The following is a 23004-nucleotide window of genomic DNA, read 5'->3' as shown; positions in this document are numbered from 1 at the left end:
TATTCGGTTTTGGGACGACATTTGGGCGGGAGATCTTCCCCCAAAAGACCTTTTATCCGTCCTTGTACTCTATTTCTTTGTACAAAAAAGAGGTGATTTCAAAATTCATTCCTTCAGTTTTAAATTTGTTGTCTTTGTCTTGGGACTTTGGTTTTCGTAGAGGGTTAAGGGAGGATGAAATTGATTGTTTGTTTGCTCTTCTTGATCCCCTCAATAAGGTTTGGTTGGATCCTTTGAAGCTTGATAAGAGGATTTGGGCCATTCACCCTAATGGGTCTTTTTCTTGTGGTTCCTTTTTAATTTCTTGTGCCAAACCTCCTCTCAACAAAGTATCCCTTCCAAAGAAGTCTGGTGTAGACCGGTTCCCCCCAAGGTTATGGCTTTGTGTTGGGAAGTGTGGCATGGTAAAGTAAGCACGATGGATAACCTACAAAAGAGAAGACCCCCTATGTATTTCTCCAAACTGGTGCACTCTTTGCAGATCTCATGGTGAGGACTGTTATCACTTATTTTTATCTTGTAGTGTCACTGCAGAACTCTGGGTTTGGCTTCTATCTTTGTTTGGGTGTAGATGGGATATGCCAACAGAAGTAAGTACAATCTTTAACCCTTCTATGTTCTATTGGCCCCAAAAAAGAGGAAGAAAAATGTGAAGGTGTGCACGAGTAGCCTTGTTATGGACAGTTTGGGAAGAAAGGAATGCCAGGATCTTCCAGGAAAAGGGGAGAAGCAGTCAGGTCTTGAAGGACTGCATTTTGTACAGGGCATACATTGGTTAAAGACTCTGGATTTGTTTGATCATTTCTCCTTTATTGACTGTTGGAGGGATTGGTTATCAGTAGCAAGTTGTTCCTCCTCAAAGATAAAAGGTAATGACAAGTTGGGTCCCCCCTCCTCACGGTTCTTTGAAGCTGAATTTTGATGGAAGTAGCTAGGGCAATCCAGGTCCCTTTGGTTTGGGAGATGTATTCAGGATTGAGACTGAAGAGGCTGTCTTACTATACTCTGGCCCTTTAGGTGGTGTTGGTAACTCTATTAGGGCAGAGCTGTTAGCTGCAATACAAGGAATAAATCTTGCAAAAGAAATGGGTGTGGAGCAACTTCTGGTTGAAGGGGACTCTAAGACTGGTGAACTGGTTAAATAATCCGGAGAATGTCACATGGGACTACAAGAATGAGATAAAGAAATTCAAATGGCTGACAAGGAATATGTCTGTAACAGTACAGTGGGTTGGGAGATCAGTTAATGCTTTTGCTGATGTCTTGGCAAAACAAGGGACAAACAGGGAAACATTGTTCTGGGCGCAATTGTAATTTGTAATTTGTGTCTTTTGTAACAGTCATGTTTTTTTTTTGATGTAGTTTTGTGTTTTCTGTATGGAGAGGCAGCACCTCACGCCTCTCTAAGGGGATTCTCATGTAACCGATCCTTGAATTAATGGAATATGACTCTTTACTTATCAAAAAAAAAAAAAAAAGAGATGGGTACAGAAGCAGGGGGAGATATACTCTCTTAACTCCCCCAATATTAAGAGATTACAAACAAGCCCAGAACAAATGATTTCTTCCCACCCCTTGTTTGGCTAGTGCATCTGCAAAGGAATTGACACATCTCTTAACCCATTGTACCCTCACTGTCATATCCCGAGTTAGCCGTTTAAATACTCTATTTTCATTCAGGTACCTCCACATGCTGCTCTCCTCCTTTTGCAACCAGTCTATTACCAACTTTGAATCTCCCTCAATAATCACCCGTCTTAAGTTAAGCTCCTTGGCCTTTTTGGCACCTTCCAAGATTGCCAAGACTTCAGCTCGGAGGGAGTCTCCTTCCCCAATTGGGCCTGAGAACATGCCAATAATCGCACCCACCTCATTCCTAAAGATCCCTCCAATGCCTGAGGGTCCGGGGTTACCTTCACTGCTACCATCAAAATTCAACTTTATAAAGCCGGGGACCGGAAGAGTCCACATTGGATGAGGAACAACCTTGTTAGGGGCTGAACAAGCGACTTCCTTCCAATTGTTCAACGGAGCTGAAGTGGGAATATCTTCAAATAGCTTCAAGGACTTCACCCATTGTATCACCCTTGTCATAATTACTTCAATAATTGCCTCTCTAGATCTTATCTGCAAGTGTTCTTTGATTCCTTTCTTTTCTTTTTTTTTTGATCTATAACAGTAACTTTCCATTAATAGTAAACAGAATTAATTACAAGGAAGGGGAGATAAACTTTCTTAACTCCCTGGGTTGGGCAGGAGCCCCCATGAAAGCAATAAGAAGAAATTACAACTTTGCCCAAAAGAAAGAATCCCGAGCCACCCCTTGCTTAGCTAACCCATCTGCAAGAGAGTTAGCAGATCTTTTCACCCAGTTGTACTTTACTTCCATATCCTTTGTCAGCCACCTGTAGTTTTTCTTTTCATTACCGAAGTTCCACAATCCCGCCTTTATCCTCTTGTATCCATCCTACTACCACCTGTGAGTCACCTTCAACCACAAGTTTCCTTATATTCATCTCCTTTGCCTTTCGTATTCCCTCCAGAACCACAAAAATCTCAGCCCTGAGGGAGTCACCTACCCCTATATGGCCAGAAAACATAGCTGAAATAACCCCTTTCTTATCCTTGAAAACTCCCCCAATACCAGATTGTCCTGGGTTCCCTCTACTACTGCCATCAAAGTTCAGTTTTACAAAACCATTAGGAGGGGTCCAAGAAGGACTAGTCCCTGTTCTAATCTGAGCAGCATTAGCAATCTCCTTCCATTTTCTCATCAAGTCATCTAGAGTAAAATCAGTAAAAAGATCTGAGGTCTTTTAACCACTGTTCTGCCCTTAAGTGAATCACCTCTATTACAGTTTCAATACTCTCCCTATCTGAGAAAATCCTTGAATTCCTTTCTTCCCACAATGTCCAACAAACAACAGCCCTTTTGCACCTCCACATGACCCTTCCTCTTCTCAAATGCCACCTGAAAAAGGATGAAGAAAATAGAGTTTGTGCAGACATAGGGGGGTTCCATCTCCTCCCAAAAAGAGAGAAAACCCATTCCCATATTGTTTTGGCAAAAAGGGAAGCAACTAAAAGGTGATAACCAATCTCCCCATCAGCTTTGCAAAGAATGCACCATGTGGGACAAGTAGATCTTGGTTCTTTTTCTTTAAAGCAAAGCACCAATGTTGAATCTTTCCAGGAAGGCTTCGCAACAAAAACTCCCAACCCTTGAAGGAACACTCCGGAGTATTGATTTCCTTGGACTGGCCCTCCTGTGAAGGACAGCCGATGGAAGGGACCTCCGGCGACCTACTTCCAAAGCTTTGTCGCTGCACCCTAACCGGAGTCTCCTTGCTTAGCCTCTGATTTGTCTCCACCAGTTCCTTACTCGATTCCTTTCTTTGGCTTCTACAGGGAGATGGAAATCTCTGTTTTGGTCTTAGAGTTTTTTTCCCCAACACCCAGACTATTCTCGGCCACATTTGAAACCCCTGCTGTCAATGCGCAGTTGGAAACATACCGTGTTCTTCTCTTCTGCTAAAAACAACTCAGCAAGGTGAAAAGTTTCCTGCACCTCACCTGTTTCAGCGAAGTTACCTACACTTCCAATCAAGGACTCTGCATCTGAATCAGAGGCATCATTCTCTGAGATTTCAACGTTGAACCACCCCTCATCCGCTGAGTCCTCCTCTGATCAGTCTCTAACAAATTCTGGGTTTGGACAATCAGATGCAACCTCACCAGGGTCCTTAGTCTCTGCCACTTTCCGCCGAAACCACTGCAACGAGTGCTTTAGACTGCCTTTATTCTTCACAGGGGCAAAAGGGGACGATGATAGACTGTAAGTGTTGTCCCCCAACTGCTTGTTACTTCCCTGACTGACGTAACTACTTAAAAAGTCACCTGAGTCTCTAAAAACAGGTTTGACCAGTTCCGACTTTCTTTCGGCCCGGCCCAGAAACTGTTCAGTTTTGTTCGACTGGCTTTCTTCAGCTACTTTATGTGGGCCCTGCCCTGGGTCTGACTGAGTACCCCCCTTAACTGCCTCAGAAAAAGACTTATCCCACTCCTTAATGTGTGGCAATTTAAATTTTTTTGAAAAAGTTTATTTTTCTGGTATTCCCAGATTTCTACACCCTTTATGTGCCTGTTCATCTTCCTTACTCAATTCATTTTCCTTCTCACTTGTCTCTCCTTCCTTTCCTTTGTTGCCACGTGGAAACCAGGTGGCCAGCTCAGCTCCGTCTTCAACCTTGGAGCAATCCATCTGCAGTGACACTTCAGCTTCTGAAACCAACCAGATTTTCTGCCATCGGCCTTCTGCGAACAGATCAAAAGATCTTGGGATGGTCTCCGGCAGGACACCAGAGATTTTGATAGCCACTGCGGCAAGATTTATGAAGCTACAGATTTGCAGTCTTCCCCCTATCACTGTAGCAATCTTTGCTAAAATCTCTTCTTTCCATAGATTGAATGGCATCCCCACCAGAAGGATCGTTACGTTCTGGCCCTCTATTTCCTTCTCGTTGCAGTTCATATCCCACCTTTCAAACAATACACATCCCTCTGTTTCCACCGCTGAGACATCCACCCTCTCACCGTCTAGATCAACTAGAGCCCTGCAATCACTAAAGGGTAGAAGTATAGCTTTACTCTTAATCTGGAGTTTCCTCACCACAGCAGCCAGCACTGACTCCTAATTTTGTATTTTTTTTTCTTCACTGTGATTATGTACCTCTTCTCCCAAACCCCTTTATCAGCCTCTACTACCATCATAAGTTTCTTATTTTGGCTTGCAAGTGTTATGTTCTCAAGTTCATTGATCTGGTTGTCAACAAGGTCAGAGTCACTTTCAACCTGTTCTATGTTTTTTTCTTTTTTGATCAATAACGGTGGATTGAATTAAAGTATGAAAAGTTACAAAGCAAGGGAGCTAAACAATCTTAGCTCCCGAATACAACCATTGAACACCAAAAAACAATTACAATACAACCCAAAATATAGAATTTCTGTTCACCCCTTGCCTAGCTAGACCATCTGCCAATGAATTCGCACTTCTTTTTACCCATTTGTATTGAATTTCCATGTCCTTAGTCAGCTATTTAAATTTCCTTTTTTCATTGCTGTGTAATTCCAAAGCCTAGAGTTATCCTCTTTTAGCCAGTTCACCACCACTTCAGAATCTCCTTCTATGATCAGCTTATTAATATGCATATCCTTGATCCTTTGTACCCCTTCAAGAGTTGCAAGTATCTCAACCCTCAAGGAATCTCCCACCCCTATTGGTCCGGAAAACATAGCTAACAGATTCCCTTGTTCATCTCTTATTGCTCCCCGTATTCCGGATGGCCTTGGATTACCCATGCTGCTGCCATCAAAGTTCAGTTTAGTAAAGCCAAGAGGTGGAGGGAGCCAATAAGAGTTTGAGGCCTTCTTTGCTGGAGCAAATTCTGCTATCTCCTTTCATTTTCTTTGCAACTCATCAATTGAGAATTCTGCAAACAAAGCCAAGGTTTTTAGCCAATGTATCACCCTAATATGGATGTCCCCCAATATTACCTCCAAGCTTCTCTCCTTTTCTGAGAAGATCCGTGAATTTCTCTTCTCCCAAATAGTCCAACAGACTGCAGCCCTCATACACCTCCACATAATCTTGGCCCTTTTTGTTGTCCAATTCGGCATAGAAGTGAATATGCTTTGCACATTTGACGGGGGGGGGGGGTCCACCTGCACCCAAACAAAGAAGTACACCATTCCCAAATGACTTTAGTAAGCCGACAAGAAATTAGTAAATTATATCCAGACTCACCATCAGCTTTATAGAGAACACACCAGTGAGCACAGAAACAACTATTGGGTCTTTTTCTTTGAAGCAATTCTTCTGTATTAAATCTTTCTAGAAAGGCTTCCCAACAGAAATTCCCAACCTTTGGAGGTATAGGATGACACCACACCTCTTTAACAGGGAATGACAAACCAGAAGAAGAAGATTGTATTAGAGCTTTAAAGAAAGAGGCACATGTAAAAGAACCCAAGGGAGTGAGTGTCCAAATTCTACCGTCTGCCTTTGTTGGCTTTAGGAAGACCTCTTCAAGAATGGATAACAAGGATAAAATAAAATCAAGCTCTGTGTCCCTGATATCTCTTTTCAGGCCCAAGTTCCAGTCAACCCCAAAAGCTGAATTAAATGTGGAAAGAGCAAAAAGGCTTGGGAATTGGTCTTTTAAGGAAGAATCCCCAATCCAAAAATGTTCCCAAAAATTAATGAGATTGCTTGAGTGCAAGTCATACTTGATCTTGTGATCCATGGAGAGAACAAAGGCAGAATAGCTTGAATAGCTTTCCAAGGAGATGCTCTTGTAGTCCTTGCCAGAATCCCAGAATCCCATCCATTGTCTGCAACTCTAGCCCTTTACTATTAAGGTTTTCCACATGCACCAAACCTTCTCCACCCTGGTTGTTTCAATACGAACCAGGTAAAGCTGTTATATTTCAGAGACTACTCTCCAACCTTCTCCCTCCTTACCTTCTGGAAGACAGACCATTTGATTCTGGTTTCCATTGAAGAACTCTGCAACTGTTATGAACCATCCCTTCCTATTCCATCGTAGTGTACTCTCATACCTTTTCTCGGACACACTCATGGAGATTTTCCAACCTTGCCTTATGAAGAATGAAGGGCGCCATCAACAAAGCCTTTCATCCACAACACAGCTTCTCCACCCAAAACAATAGTAGCTTTCCTCTCCTCCCTTATCTTTAAAGACTGCTCCCCTTGACTTCTTGCTTCTTCAATCAAAAATCTGTTGGCTTCGATCTGTGTTTTTCCTTTTCCACTTCGCCACACCCACGAACCTATCCTCCATATCTTTTCTATTTTCCTGTCGAACTCCTAAGCTTTAGTTGCAAGGTTTATTCTGTTGTTTGAAATATTTGTGATGGAATATAATTGGCTGATGGTACATTAAATAGAAAAAGAACAGAAACAAGGTTCTACCCCTTTTCTTTTTCCCTTTTTTATTATTCTCTCTTAATTTTTTTTGTAGTGTGAACTTATAACCTTCTTTAGTTGCTAATATTTTATTAACATGTGATTGCTCAATCAAATACTTATCATGATATAGTGTCGTGTTTGAAATGTTGAAATTAGTTGATTTAAAATGCTATTGTCTTTCGAACACACTGGAACCTCCTAGAAGTTAGACCAGGATATTTGGGGAATACACTTCCTCTATTCAGTAGATTGGGAGGATATTTGGGGAAACTTAGTCCTGAAAGCACTTCCTAGAGTAACTTCAAACCATTGCCCCTTTGCCTTTTTGAGGAGTTTTGTCAACGGGGCTCCACCCCTTATAAATTTGAAAATATGTGGCTGGAAGACTTGAAGAAAAATTAATGGTTGGTGGTTGGCAAGTGGGACCAATAGCAAGGGGGTAGGTTTCAGCAAAAAAGTTAAAATTTTTGAAAGAAAGAATAAAAGAATGGAACAAATAGGAATTTGGAAAATTAGAGGAGTTAAAGGACAAAATTGCAAAAAGAATAGAGGAGATGGACCTTAAGTAGGCTCGGAGAGAGTGCTTGGTGGAGGAGGTTCTTAGAAAAGAAGAAATTATCTGGAGACAGAAATCAAGATGTAATTGGCTCTTGGAAGGGGATGGCAATACAAAATCTTTCCACTCCTTAGCAAATGGAAGAAGAAGAAAGAATTTGATCTCCAACATTGAGGTTGAAGGACAAATTCTTAGCAGAGAAGAGGAAATTGTTAAGGTTTTTGTGGATCATTTTAAAGCAATCTTTGCCACCATAGGAAGGAGAAACTTGGAAAGTTGGGATCTTGAGTAGGATAGGGTCATAGGGTGCTTGAAATTCACTCAATTCTTTTAGAAAGAAATTTTAGCTTGGAAGAGGTCCATGAAACAATGTTTTCAATGGAAAGATCAAAATCTCCAAGCTCAGATGGCTTTTTATCAGGATTATTGGGAAATTATAAAGGGTGATTTGATGCAAGTCTTTGAGGATTTTCATGAAAAGGAGAAATTTCACCTGGAGCAAATGCAACTTTCGTTGTCTTGGTACCTAAAAAAAAGAAGCAAAAACCCCAAAGGACTTTAGGGCCATTAATCTTGTAGGAAGCTTGTATAAAATTATTGCTGAAGCCCTGGCTGGAAGACTGAAGACTTGTCTACTCTTGGTGATCTTCCAATTTGAAGGAGCTTTTATTGATGGAAAGAAAATAGTGGATCAAATTCTAGTGGCAAATGACTGTATGGAGGAAAAGAGACAGAGAGGAAGAAAGGTTGGGGGAGAGATGGAGGAAATGGATTAGATGATGTATTTGCTCATTACATTTCTCAATCTTGATAAATGGGGTTTCTAGAGACTTTTTCCCAGCTAAAAGAGGTTTGAGATAGGGAGACCCCTTACCCCCCTTGTTTACTTTAGTTGCTGAACTCCTAAGTAGAATGATCATCAAGGCTGATTTGGACAATCTGGTCAAGGGTTGGAGGGTAGGAAGAAATGAGGTGATTGTCTCTCATTTACAGTTTGTAGATGATATGATAATTTTTTGTGAAGACTATAATGAAGATAGAATAGGAAATCTAAGGGACTTAATCAATGAATTTCAAAGGATATCAAGTCTGAAAGTAAATTGGGGTAAGAGCTGTGTGGCAGGAATCAATATAGAAGAGGGTAGGATTTAGCTATTGGCAGGAACCCTAGGTTGTGAGGTGAAACTGTGGCCCCTAGATTACCTTGGTCTACCGTTGGGAGGAAACCCGAGAGTATAAAGTTTTTGGGAACCTGTCTTAGAAAGATTTGGCAAAACAATGGCTGTGGAAAAGGAGCTATATTTCATTTAAGGGAAGAATGACATTAATTAAGTCCACTTTAGCAAATTTGCCTATTTACTACCTGTCCACCTTTAGGATCCCGGTTAGCTAGACAACTAGAAAAGTTATGATGGACTTCCTTTGGAGGCCGGGAATGAAAGGAAGGATCACTTGATAAAATGGGAACATGTATGTAAATCAAAGTAGCATGGTGGTTTAGGTATTCGAAATCTGACCAAGAGGAATACGACTTTGCTAGGGAAGTTGCTTTGGAGATTTCCATTAGAAAGAGATAGGCTGTGGCACAAGGTCATTGAAAGCATACATGGATTAGAGAACAGCTGGGATGCAAAGCTGGACTCTCACACTTCTTCAAAATCCTCCATGGAAAGCAATAATAGAGGTACTCCCTTCTTGCCTAAGCTCCATTTGGTTTGATGTGGGTTGTGGGAATAAAATTCTTTTTTGGGAGGATATTTGGGTAGGTGATTTGCCCCTTTGCCAATAATATCCAATACTTTACTCTCTTTGAACTTATAAGTTTGAACCTGTTTCCAAGTTTGGTGCAACCTCCCCAACTAGGGTCAATTGGGATTTTGGGTTCAGGAGGGGATTAAGGGACAATGAATGTGAATCACTTGTTCAGGTAGTATCTTGGCACCTGAATGAGTTACTAGTTGTGAGTCACCTAACACAAGTGTATCTTTGCACTTCTACAAGGTTTGAGTTTAGCACAAAAGCTTGGTCTTGGAGATTTGGAAGTTGAAGGTGTCTCACAACTAGTAATTCATTGGGCAAAGCAACTCAAAGTAGCACCTTGGAAATATAGACATGCTTTTAGGGAAATTGATGTTATTGCAAAACAATTAAATTCAAACTTCAGTTGAGTGAGAAAAACTACAAATGGAGCAGCAAATAGCTAAACAGGGAGCATAGTTGTCAAGGTGACTAGGTGATTTTTAGAGGTTGCCTCGCCCAACGCCAAGGTGTTTTTGTATCAGGCGCTCACCTATATATATATTATATTATTTTTTTGAATGTGCATATGTATTATATCATTTTATTGGTTTGTTTTGTTTTATTAGAATACACCCTGTTGTATGTTACCATTTTTTATTAAAGTAATTCTCTTTTACATTAAAACTACGGAAGTTTCTTTGGGGAAGTTTCCATTGTTCAGTCCAAGTCGTCCAAGACCTCCAGGTACGTTAAGAAATATTTTTGGGATGAAACAGGGGCTCTGCCTCTGCCTCCTCCTCCTAAAATCACACTAGTACTCCTTCTTTCTTACTTTTAACAATCCTCCATTTTTTAGCCTGAAACAGGGTCTCTGCCCCCTTATTTTCTCCCTTTTCTTAGCTGCACTCCCCCATTTTTGTTGGCTTGGATGCTAGCTATAGCATTTTATGCTTTATTTGAATGATTTTATTGCTAATAGCTAGCATACAAGTATGTTGGTTAGTATAGAAAACCAATAAAGTAGCTTAAGAGGGGTAGGGATATTTATTTTATACTTTCAAATTCCATCGCTTAGGCGCCTAGGCGACTGAGTGCGCTATGGTCGCCTAGGCTCACCTAGGCGCCTTGACAACTATGAAAGGATTACATACAACCAGAGGGAGGTAAACTGTCTTAACTCCCCCACAAGCAAAAAAACAGAATTAGAAATAATCCCAGAACATAGAATCCTGTAAAGAGACTGGGCTGAATGGGCCCTAACATCCTCTCTTGTAATATCTTTTTTTTTATTGTTGATGGGCCACACTTAATGGGCCTGTTATTTATTCTTGTTTTATTTTCTTTATGTAACTGCCAAGTTGGCCGCCCACTTAAGGGCATTCTTGTCTTCATGTAATTTTTAGATCTTAATAAAATAGGGTTAGAGGAGAATGGAGAATAATTCGACTCCTTCTTCTCTTACCTCTTCTTTTCGCCATCTTCTTCTCTTGTATGTTCAGACCTGTTTTTCTTCTTATAATCCCCAAATTTAATATTGATACTTGAGGACTGATTTACATCTTGGTATCAGAGTAGGTTTAGTTCTTCTTTTTCTTTCGTTCCCATACACTCTAAAATCAAGAGAGTGTATGGAGAGATAGGTTCTCTATAGTATAGAGAATCACTTGCTTAGTTGGTAGAGGGTTTGGAGAGTTGAGATCTGGCTGGGTTTTGCCGAGAAGTGATGCTGTTCTGCTGCTGCCCGAAACCCTAGCCGACTAGAGATTTTCGAGGTTACCAGGAAAGGAGAAGCTTGGGTGTGGCACTTTGTGCTTGGAAGGTGTCTTGTGACTGTTAAAGGAGGGCGGTTCAGGTTTGGAAGAGTTTGGGTTGGTCTGGTAGGTGCGGCTGCATCTTCTCTCTTCCCCCCCACTGCTGGACGGAGCAAAACCCTAGTTTTTCAAGCACCCGAGTTCTGGTTTGACTTCAAGTAGGTTTATATAGACAAAATTTCTGGTTCTTTGATTTCCGTTTGATTGATGGAGACAAAATTTTATTATGCCACTTTCGGTTTGGTCACTTGTCTTTTTCTGCTTTGAGTCATCTGTTCCCAGATATGTTTAAAGGAGTGTTTGTGTCGAGTCTTCATTGTGAATCATGTGAATTGGCAAAGCATTGTAGACACTCCTATTCAATTAGCAATAAAAGATCACTTTCTCCTTTCCATATTGTTCACTTTGATGTGTGGGGGCCATATCATATGCCAACCATGGGGGGTTACAGATACTTTATCCTTTTTATTGATGATTATTCGCGTTACACTTGGATTTATCTCATGAAATCCAAGGATGAAGTACCAGCCATTGTGAAAAAATTATATGAACTCATCCTCACCCAGTTTAATACTCGTATCAAAATATTCCATTCTGACAATGGTAAGGAGTATTTTGAGAGAACCCTCTCCACCTATCTTGAAACTTTTGGGGTTATTCATCAAAGTTCTTGTTCCTACACTCCACAACAAAACAGGGTGGCAGAAAGAAAGAACAGACATGTGGTTGAGGTTGCCAGATCCCTCTTATTTGCATCTCATGTTCCTATAAAATTTTGGGGAGATGCTGTTCTTACTGCTACCTTTCTGATCAACCGTATGCCCTCCCTGGTCCTTGGCTTTAAAACCCCTTTTGGTCTTCTCTTCTCGGATGAGGATATCTTTTCTCTTCCTCTCCGTGTGTTTGGGTGCACTTGCTATGTGCATATTCATAGTCATCAAAGGCACAAGTTTGAACATAAGGCTCATAAATGTGTGTTTCTGGGATATGCTTCCACACAGAAGGGTTATTGCTGTTTTGATCCAGTTCGTGGCACCCGCTTTGTATCTCGGGATGTCACCTTTGCCGAGTTGACTCCCTTCTTTAGCACGCCTCCTGAGGGGGAGAAATCTGACGAGACCTTTGGTATGTCTCCAGCTGTTCCTCTTCCCATTCCTTGTGAGTCCGATCATGGGGTGTCCACTTCTCCCACTGGACCTACCTCTGATATTCCTTGTGAGTCCGATATTCCTGCTCCTCCTGCTCCTGCTCTCCAAAGGTGGTACCAAAGGCAGAGATTCAGACATGTGCAGGTTGTTTCCACTCCTTCAGAAGAGCATCTCGCCTCTCCCATCATTCCTGAGGTAACAAGTCAGCCCTCTACTGACCCATCTCTGACTGTCCCAGACCTTGACCTTCCTATTGCTCTCCGCAAGGGCAAGTGGAAGTGTACAACCCATTATATCTCCAAACACTTGTCTTACAACCTTCTCTCCCCTTCCTACTACTCCTTTCTTGCCTTTGTTTCTTCCCATGTGATACCCAGGTCTGTACCAGAAGCATTATCTCAAGCTGAATGGAGGGATGCTATGATGACCGAACTAGATGCATTGCATAAGAACCATACCTGGGATATTGTTGACTTGCCGGAAGGGAAGGAACCAGTGGGTTGTAAATGGGTGTTTACCATTAAATATCACTCTGATGGCTCTGTTGAGAGGTTTAAGGTTTGGTTGGTTGCTAAGGGCTACACTCAAATGTATGGCATTGACTATCTTGAGACATTTGCTCCTGTAGCTAAGATGACCTCAGTCAGGGTTTTACTTTTTCTAGCTGCTACTTTTGACTGGCCCCTACACCAGTTTGATGTTAAGAATGCCTTCTTGAATGGAGACCTGCATGAAGAGGTCTATATGTCTCTACCTCCAGGAGTGTATGGGAAGGAAATGAAAGGCAAGGTGTGTAAAGTACACAAATCTATTTATGGTCTCAAACAGTCTCCTCGGGCTTGGTTTGAGAGATTTCGGGCTGCTCTTGTCTCCTTTGGCTACACTCAAACACAATATGATCATACACTGTTCTTGAAGAGAAATGATTCTCTGGTGACCTTCTTGATTGTTTATGTTGATGACATTGTGGTCACGGGTAATGACACTGAAGAGGTTAGTAAACTAAAAGGATTTCTCAATCTGAATTTGAAATCAAAGATTTGGGAGATCTTTGGTATTTCTTGGGCATTGAAGTTGCTCGATCTAAGGATGGTATCTTCATCTCTCAGCGTAAATGTTCTTGATCTTCTTGCTGAAACTGGTAAACTTGGAGCTAAATCCATCTCCACTCCTATTGATCCTAATCATAAGCTTTCTGCTACAGATGGTGAGCTTTTGTCTGATAGGGGAGTGTTTCAGAGACCGCTTGGGAAGTTGTTATACCTTTGTATGACTCGACCAGATATTTCCTATGCAGTAAGTGTTATTATCCAATTTATGCATTCTCCCAGAGATACTCATTTAGTTGCTGCAGAAAGGGTTTTGTGCTACTTGAAAGGTACCCCAAGGAAAGGTATTGTATTTGCTAAACATGGTCACATGAAGCTGGAGGCTTTTACTGATGCAGATTGGGCAGGATGTATTGATGATAGAAGATCCACCTCTAGTTATTGTGCTCTGGTTGCTGGGAATATTGTGTCATGGAGGAGTAAGAAACAATTTGTTGTTGCTAGATCCTCAGTTGAAGCAGAATACAGGGCAATGGCACATGGTGTGTCAGAATTACTGTGGCTACGTTTCCTTCTAGAGGAATTGGGGGTGGACTACGAGAAACCAATGATGCTTTATTGTGACAACCAAGCTGCTATCAACATTGCACATAATCCTGTTCAACATGACAGAACTAAGCACATTGAGGTTGATAGGCATTTTATAAGGGAAAGAGTTTCTTCAGGAGAAGTTTGTTTACCATTCATCACATCAGAAGAGCAACTGGCTGATATCTTGACCAAGGGAGTTCCAAGAGGGAAATTGACACACTATATAAGCAAGTTGGGCATGATTGACATCTATGCTCAGCTTGAGGGGGAGTGTAAAGAGACTGGGCCGAATGGGCCCTAACATCCTCTCTTGTAATATCTTTTATTTTATTGTTGATGGGCCACACTTAATGGGCCTGTTATTGATTCTTGTTTTATTTTCTTTATGTAACTGCCAAGCTGGCTGCCCACTTAAGGGCATTATTGTCTTCATGTAATTTTTAGAGCTTAATAAAATAGGGTTAGAGGAGAATGGAGAATAATTTGACTCCTTCTCTTACCTCTTCTTTTCGCCATCTTTTCTTGTATGCTGTTCAGACCTGTTTTTCTTCTTCTAATCCCCAAATTTAATCTTGATACTTTTTTTTTTTATCAATAACAAAAATTCATTGAATTCAATTGTGAAAGGATTACATACAACTAGAGGGAGGTAAACTGTCTTAACTCCCCCACAAGCAAAAAAACAGAATTAGAAATAATCCCAGAACATAGAATCCCTATTCACACCCCTTGTTTAGCTAGCCTGTCAGCAAAAGAATTTGCTATTCTTTTAACCCAATTGTACTTTACTTCAATATCTTCCACCCCAAGAGACAAATAATCGTTTGCTGTTCTTCCTAATCTCCAGCCATTTAACAGATTTCTTGAGTCAGCTCTATGAATCAATCTCCCTAGAACATATGCAACCAAAATGTACAAGAAGGGGGAAAGTGGGTTTCCTTGTCTTATCCCTCTCAATGCTGGAAAGAAGTCCATCACTGTCCCATTTACCAGCACTGAATAATGGCATCTCCTCAAACATACTCTCACCCATTTACACAATCTATCCCCAAAACCAAAGTTAACCAACCATCACTTGCATCAGAAAGAACCAATCAACCAAGTCATAAGCCTTTTCTATATCCAGTTTACGTACCATACCTTTCTTCTTAGATTTCTTGGAGGCCTCCACACTCTCGTTTGCAATTAGGATTTGGTCACCCTTTGCCTACGGTTGTTGGTCTCTTCTAAAAACCTTAACTGTGTTAAAATCCCCTCCTACACACCATGCTCCTTCCCATAAGCCTTTGATGTCTCCCAATTCTTCTCACATTTTCTTTCTTTCCCTATAACCATTGGGGCCATATACATTGGTTAACACCCATTCAAAACCATCCTCCACCTGCCTAAATTTCGAAGAGACGTAATAGTTACCTATTAATTCCTCAATCCCCTCCAAAACATCTTTCCACAATGTCACTATTCCTCCAGAAGCTCCCCAAGAGGGAGCAGCTGCCCACTTAATCTCCCTAGCTTTCCAAACACTTCTTGCCCATCTCCTGTCAAATTCCATCTGTTTGGACTCCTGAATTAGTACCACATCTGGATCCGCCATCCTTATCTCTTCTTTAACTTGTAAACTTTGTAGTCCTTAATATTTAATGAAATCCTTTTGCTGATAAAATATGCTATTTTCTTTTAGAGGCAAATTAATTCTTTTAGGAAAGAACATTGCTAATTTTTTTTGATTTATATGGATGCTGATTGGTCTGTAAAAGTTAGGGAAAACTAACATAGAATTTAGTTTTTTTATTGGGAATTCTATTGCCTAGGCAACCAGGCCCTCCACTGTTGCCTAGAATCCTGTAGGTACCTTGACAGCTATGTTTTTAAATTTAAATGTCATTTCTCAACACTTATGTCTTTGCCAAATTTAATTTAATTTCTAAAATGTACATATTTTCTATAGTATTTATTGTTATGACATACCATTTTATAATTTACATATTTTAAAAGTTATAGTGCTATAGAGTACATCTAGAGATATCCATGCATTATTCGGTATTGTATCCTGTAAGTATTGTGTCCAACAGTGGTACACTAGGCATGTAGTATAAGTATCTGAATATTACAGGCCATGACTCCCTCAAGACATGTTGGATTTATGAGAACTTGGTGTCATTAGATAGATAACAATTACCTATCTAATGACATCAAAATCATACAAAATGGTCAAGTTTTGAACCCTGAGAAATAGGGTGAAAAATGGTGGTTGTGATTGCATCTTCACCTTTTCAAAATCTTAAAAACTCTCTGATGTGATTCCTTAAACTAATTTAATCCTTGATGATTAGCCCTGTACCTAAGACTCTATTATGCTATATATTACTAAAAAGAGCTCAAAAATACCAAAATCCAAACCACCAAAAAATTACAAAATTGCCAATAATGAAAGGGGTGGAAATTTAATTTCTCCTTCTATGACTTTCTTCCCTTTTAACATGTTTGAAAAGTTTACAGATCAGAAAAAGCTTCACCAAAGGGAACTAAAATATAGGTGCAAGAAGAAAGCCAGCTTAGATGGTGCTAAAAGGAGATGGAAGACTGGAACCCACCCCCCACCAAGAAAAAGAATCCCAATAGATGCAGTTCATGCATATAGTCCTGCTGCAAACCCCCAATACAGCCCATCAACAAGGAAAGAAATAATAAAGGGCACATAACCCAATTCCATCCTATCTCCTAACCTTCACTGAACCAAATCTTCAACCTTGAGAGAAACCCCAAAGGATCAACCACCCTCATGTTCTGCAATCTAACGAATGACCATACCTCTCTATGCCTTCTTCGTCCATCCCTCACTCTATCTGTCTTCCTTTTTGATTATCTCCCTGCTCCTTCAAGACTTAATTATCGGCTTGGTGTTACCATTTAATTTGTGCCACCTCCTCGCATGTAAAAATCACATGGCTCTTCTGTCTTCAACCAAACCCAGTCTTTAGCTTCTAACCTATTAAAAGTTCAGTGGTCATCATCATTGGCCAAACAGGGGGTAGTATTGTAATATTCTATAACCTGTTCACGTAATTATTAATAAATTTCTTTCTTCTCGCTGATCAAAAAGAGAAAAAAAATCGTCATCTTCATCATCTAAGCCTTGTCCCAATTATATGGGGTCGGCTATATGAATCCTGTTTTTCCATTTCATTTTGTTTAATGCCATATCCATCATTATGTTATGGGTGCTTGACTCATTTCTTATTACTTCCACCCAAGTCCTTTTCAGTCTGCACCTAGCTCTTCTAGCCCTTTCAACTTGTAACAGATCACTTTTCGTAACTGATGCTGTAGATGGCCTTCTATGCATGTTTACCAGACCATCTCAATCTAATTTCTTCTTTTGATCAATCATCTCAATCTACTTTCTCTCATTTTATCACCTATTAGAGCTACTTCTAGGTTCCGTTGTCTGACATTAAAAGATCAGTGGTATGTGGCTCATTTGCCTAAACACATCTTCCATGACCTACAGAAGAGTGGCTAGTTCTTGAATCTACTTAACTTCATCTAGTACTTCTTAATTGTTTTTCAAGAAACTGTGTTCCATGAGTTGAATGCATTTACCTCCAAATATGCAGATCCATTTTAGCTTCCATCTATTAATATGTTCCCCTTTATTTACTGAAATAATGATTGAAAACTGTTGAATGTTATTGTACTGAGCTGAACTTAAGCATTCTAACTGTGGAAGGTGATAGTAAAGTACTAAAGTTGTACTAAGCTGCTTACTAATAACAGACATGGTCCCTGGCAACATTGAGATGTGCTCAGAGAAATAAGGAAGCTGGCACAAGAACCAAGAGTGGAGTTTCGGTGGATAAAGAGGGTGGCAAACTGCATAGCTGATTCCCTAACCAAACAAGGGGTTAATAGGGCAAATTTGTATTGCCTAATGCTATTGAGGCTGAAAGTTGATGTGGTTGTAGTTTTTCCTTGGGGTGTCTGGCACATCCCTTTGCAAATTACAATCTGATTTTAATTAATGAAGTTCCCTGTGACCATTCAAAAGAGAAAAAACACTGAATGTTATTGATTTCTGGTTTGATCTATTTGTTTGTGAAGTGTTATCTACATGTAATTAGCAATTCATTGAAATTTAGATTCACCATTTTATTTTGTAAATATATTCTTCAATAAGGGAAAACTAGAAATTAATTAAGGTAGAAAATGCATCTAATAACACTGCCAATTTATCTATCATATTTTCAATTGGTGAAGCATCTCTTGCTTGGGCAATAATGCAAATTTCACATATGTCAGCTAGTTTAGCCATCCATCAGATTGCTGGATTGATTGCCATTGAAGAAAGGTCTTGTGGAAAATCAATCCTGCAATGGAAATGACTGCTGAATAGTATTGTTTGTAAAAACAGTAATCTTCTAGATGACCAGCTAATTAGATGGTTCAGATTGACGAGTTGATATATTTATGTTACTGATAATATATATTGCTCTTTGCCTTTACTCATGGGCACCCTGAATTGTCTTGTCTGGTGCATGAGCAGCACTCATGAGAAATGAATTGTGTATGCGCATGAAAACCTGTGATTTTACATTCTTGCATCATTGTAGAATGGAATTCTTATCTTAGCATGTTTCGGTTTACAGCAACAATATGATGAAAAAAATATACGGCGGAGGGTATATGATGCACTGAATGTTCTCATGGCAATGGATATTATATCTAAAGATAAAAAGGAAATACAATGGAAGGGTCTACCTCGAACTAGCGTGAATGACATTGAAGAGTTAAAGGTCGGATCAACTTTACATATATTTATTTATTTTCTTTTGGGAATGATGTTAAGATATGCAGATATATAGTGAACGTTCATGCTCGATTTTGTGGTTATTCTATTCTATAAATGTAATTACTACAGGCTGAACGAATTGGGCTGAGAAGCAAGATAGAAAAGAAAGCTGCCTATCTGCAAGAACTGGAGGAACAAGTAAGATGTTCTTTTTAATAATCTATTTGGGTTAATTTTTGCATTTTCTTTTAACACTGTTATCAGGAGAAGCATTCTAACTTTTGTCTACCTTCCCTAAGTTCATAGGTCTCCAGAACCTGATACAACGGAATGAGCAATTATATGGCTCAGGAAATGCTCCAACTGGGGGTGTGGCTTTACCTTTTATTCTGGTTCAGGTATTGGCTCAGGAAATGCCCCCTCTTGTATTGGAACAAGTCATATGCAACATGATGATGTTGCCGTAAGATATGAGCTAGTCTTATCCAGCACCTCTTTCTCATGCGCTACACATTCTAGATTAGTTTCCAGACTCACCGTTATCAAACTGAAAAAAAAAAATAAAAGAAAAAAGATAAATATCCAAAGTAGAATAGTACAGTGTGTGGATAACTGGATGTATTGATGCCACATTGCCACCCATTATCATAAATTTAGGAGGTTCCTGTAAGAACATGTTACATGTAGATCTTGATTTTGAGCATGCTGTCTGAAGGTTATCACCTTTCTTCTTTTGTTTGTCACAAGTTAAGGGTTGGTGGCGGTTGTTGGAGATCTGTAACTTTTTTCCAGCAATCTGAAATTGAAAAATCTTTTCATCAAGTTGTTACATGGACATCTATATATATGAAATGGCTTTCTGGACGTAAATACATGTGATTCAACTATGTAGATAGTCTGGTATGAAATAGTGGATGAATCACAAGTTAATTAGTATCAGTATTGAAACATGAAGCATCATATTTCACAAATTGATTTTACATTTCTATTCATAAAAAAATGAAATTTTTTGAGGTTTCTTGAGCTATTTTTGTTTTCTACATCTTATTTATTGTCTTTGTTTTTTGTATATTTGAACTGCAGACACGTCCACATGCAACTGTTGAGGTGGAAATATCTGAGGACATGCAGCTAGTGCATTTTGACTTCAATAGGTAAATATACCTTTACAATCCTGAGAATGATGTAGCATTAGATCTTGGTTGACGAGTAGGCCAATCTGTTGCTTGGTTATCCAACCTCAACATAGCTAAGGTTCAACATATCGATACAGGCCGATACGCCCTACCAGTGTATCGCCCTGTGTCGGTACTGTTTTTTATGTGCTTTTTTTAATTTTTTTTTCGAAATTGGTTCAGAGGGGCCGGTCTACCCCCTGAACCACTCGCTGATCCGAAACACCCCCTGTAGGGGCATATCTGGAAGGCTCCAATACAATGTGTATTGGTCGATACGGGCCAATACATGACAAAATTTTGATCCTTGCAACATCAGATACTTCAGTTTCTGAATGCCATCAAAGTTTCAACTTTTAAACTGGAGCCAGACTTTATCTTCTGCTGGCTTAAATTTTATCTGCCACCCTAATTGCAGCACTCCTTTTGAGTTACACGATGATAATTATGTTCTCAAGGCAATGAGGTTCTGTGAAAGACCACAGGGAGATGATGGTGCTCATGATTCTACTGCAAATGGAGGTGAGGGTTCCAGCATGCTTGGCATGTATCAATCCCATATACCACATCCCACAAGGTCCACTGCTGCGGGTAGGCCTCCCAGCTCACCCCCACTTCCAGGAATACTAAAAGCACGTGTCAAACATGAGCATTGATCTACCTGTTCAAGCTTCATCATCTTATCATGGGTTATCATCTCCTTTCTTTCCTGTATAGTGTGTAAATTAATTGTCCAAAAAGGGGTGGAGCCCTCCTGGCTTAGGCTGCCACAGTGGCTTGCTAACCAGTTGAAGTACTGAAGGAACAAGCAAACCACGCCCATTTTTCAAGATTTCCATAGGGCTCTGATGGAGCAATGTTGTGAGCTAGAAATCCATAATTTGCCTAATGTAATCTTCAATCTTATATTCATAAATTCTTTAAGCAGTTTTCCCCGATGTAATTGCAGAAACATTTTTTTAATTGTTTTCCAGTCGTAGAGGAAACACCAAGCTACTGCATTCTGACTTCTCTGAGTCATAGAATTGATTTCACAAACTTTGGCCCCCCAACTGCTCCTATATGTCTGTTTCATAAATGCATCCCACTAGTTGACAGAGGGCAGTACAAAGAAAATGAAGTAAAGCAGGGGTAGTACAAAGAAAGATAAATATAAGGGGGTATGGGGTTTGATCGTACTCATATTTTTCTGGCTTAGATTTGAACACGATCATTTAATTGTATCTACTAAATATCTTCTAGATATGCCATATTGTATTGGTTAAATAAAATATGCCATTTTATTGCTCGGTTAGCTAGGTTTACACACTTGTGTTCGCTGTTACTTAGCCAGGTTTGCACACTTGTGTTTGCACCAAATCCAGACTTCTGCTGCAACTCTCGTTGTCCTGTTTCTCCACCTTCCATGAATGTGGGTTTCTTTGTGAAGAGTTGGGTTTCTGCAACACAGTGCTAACGTCTTTGTCAACTGGATGTGCCCAAGTAATCCCAGTTGAACCGCTAATTGGCCTTATCTATTGGACTGCTATGACACTACACTGCCTGCCCTTTGCCAATTAGCTCACTGGGAATATGTTCAGAACCAAGCACGTTCAATTGTGAGGCTAAAATTGCTTAGCTAATATCTCCCAAAACTCATGGCCAAATGTGTGGTGTGGTTTTTTCCTTGGTGGGATTGTGAAAAGGGTTCAAGTATGATACCGGAAAGACATGATATTCCAAAAATTTCTGACCAATTGGTATCATAAACTTGATAACCAATCAGGTGTTATTTATTAAAATTCATGGATAGGTTTTGATTGGTCAAAACTTAATGAAAACTTTAATGATATCATGTCTTTCGGCAATATAGATTTTCTGAAAATGGGTTAAAGACATGATATTCGAAAAATTTCTGACCAGTCAACTAGTATCATAAACTTGATAATCAATCAGGTGTTACTTATTAAAATTCATGGGTGGGATTTTGAAATTCTTAATTATTACATTTCTGGTGTTGCTTAAACAGTTTCTGAGTCTATTCTCACGAGTTTTAGAGACGGCCAATTTCATAAAGGCTGAAGAATTAAAACAGACTCCATTGAAAGCTTGTTGTTCAAACTTCGAAGTGCTTTCTTTTGGGTGTAAAATTCTTACAGGGGAATTGGGGATTAGTTGGATCAGGGTACACGTGAGGCCCACTGGAGATACCATAGAAAGAGCGTGCAGATTCATGGGTTTCATCCCGCACATCCAATTTGGAGGGTGCTGAGTGACCATACATACAATTGGATCATCACTTTATTCTTTAAATTTCAAATTTCAAGTATCACAATTGATTTGGAAGGGTGTCAAGTAGACCTGTTCATGGGCTGGGTAGCCCGGTGGCCCAGCCCGGCCCAGCCCGCACCTTGGTTGGGCTTGGTCATGTAATTAGGTCCGTGGCCTGACCTCGGGCCTAACACAGTAAGCCCGATTGTGTTTCGGGCTGGGCTCGGGATTTGTCAAAAAAACCCGGCCCGATTCAGCATTATATATTATAAAATATATAAATAATATAATATTTATTGAAATATATATATATATATATATATTTATAATTTAATATATACATTTTTTTATTTTTTCTTTATAATTTATCTCTCTCTCTCTATTCAGCCGCTTTGACAATAGTAACAACATGGGCTAATATAGAGTGAAAGTCTGGCTCGAACTCGACCCGGCTGTTGACTTGGACAGGACCATACTGTTGAACTCGCCCAAATGACAGTGTAGCCCATCATCACCCAAAAGAGCATTACAGTTTTATGTCCAGTCCAGTCTTATAACATTGTAGATAAGCCCTAATGGAGAATCATGGAAGTGGATAGGACCAAGGATTAAAAAATTCTCCCGAACCCAAAGTTGGGTATGGGATGTGTATTGATATGTTTGATACTTATCTTTTTTTTTTTTATTTTATAATCATTAGGGGTTGAGAAAGAGACCTCATACCTTTTAAATATTTTAAAAACCTTTATATAATTGTATTGACGTATCCATGTATATCTGAATGCGTTGGTACTGCAAAGTGCCAATCAACTAATTAATAAGGTCTCTTGTTGGTCGTAACAGAGACTTGAAAACCAATCCTATATCGCCTGCACCTGGATTGGAGGGATGGGCTACCCCCATTGTG

At 39.8% G+C, this 23004-nt stretch overlaps 1 protein-coding gene across 2 annotated transcripts in view; it reads left to right on the top strand.

The window, feature by feature from the left end:
- LOC104586327 (transcription factor-like protein DPB) overlaps nt 1-20858 on the top strand; it is a 34421-nt gene extending 13563 nt beyond the window's left edge. For both annotated transcript variants that reach the window (XM_010243515.3, XM_010243516.3), the window contains exons 6-10: nt 18530-18676; nt 18802-18870; nt 18972-19070; nt 19756-19826; nt 20266-20858. In XM_010243515.3, coding sequence (XP_010241817.1) covers nt 18530-18676; nt 18802-18870; nt 18972-19070; nt 19756-19826; nt 20266-20503 — 624 coding nt within the window. In that variant the 3' untranslated portion in view covers nt 20504-20858. The remainder of the gene's footprint in view (nt 1-18529; nt 18677-18801; nt 18871-18971; nt 19071-19755; nt 19827-20265) is intronic.
- The last annotated feature ends 2146 nt before the right edge of the window (nt 20859-23004 follow it).

The sequence above is a fragment of the Nelumbo nucifera genome, chromosome 2 (genome assembly GCF_055504915.1).
Source record: "Nelumbo nucifera cultivar China Antique chromosome 2, China Antique-T2T, whole genome shotgun sequence".
Classification (NCBI taxonomy): Eukaryota; Viridiplantae; Streptophyta; class Magnoliopsida; order Proteales; family Nelumbonaceae; genus Nelumbo; species Nelumbo nucifera.
Note: the sequence above shows the minus strand (reverse complement) of the source record. Positions and strands in the feature narration are given on the sequence as shown.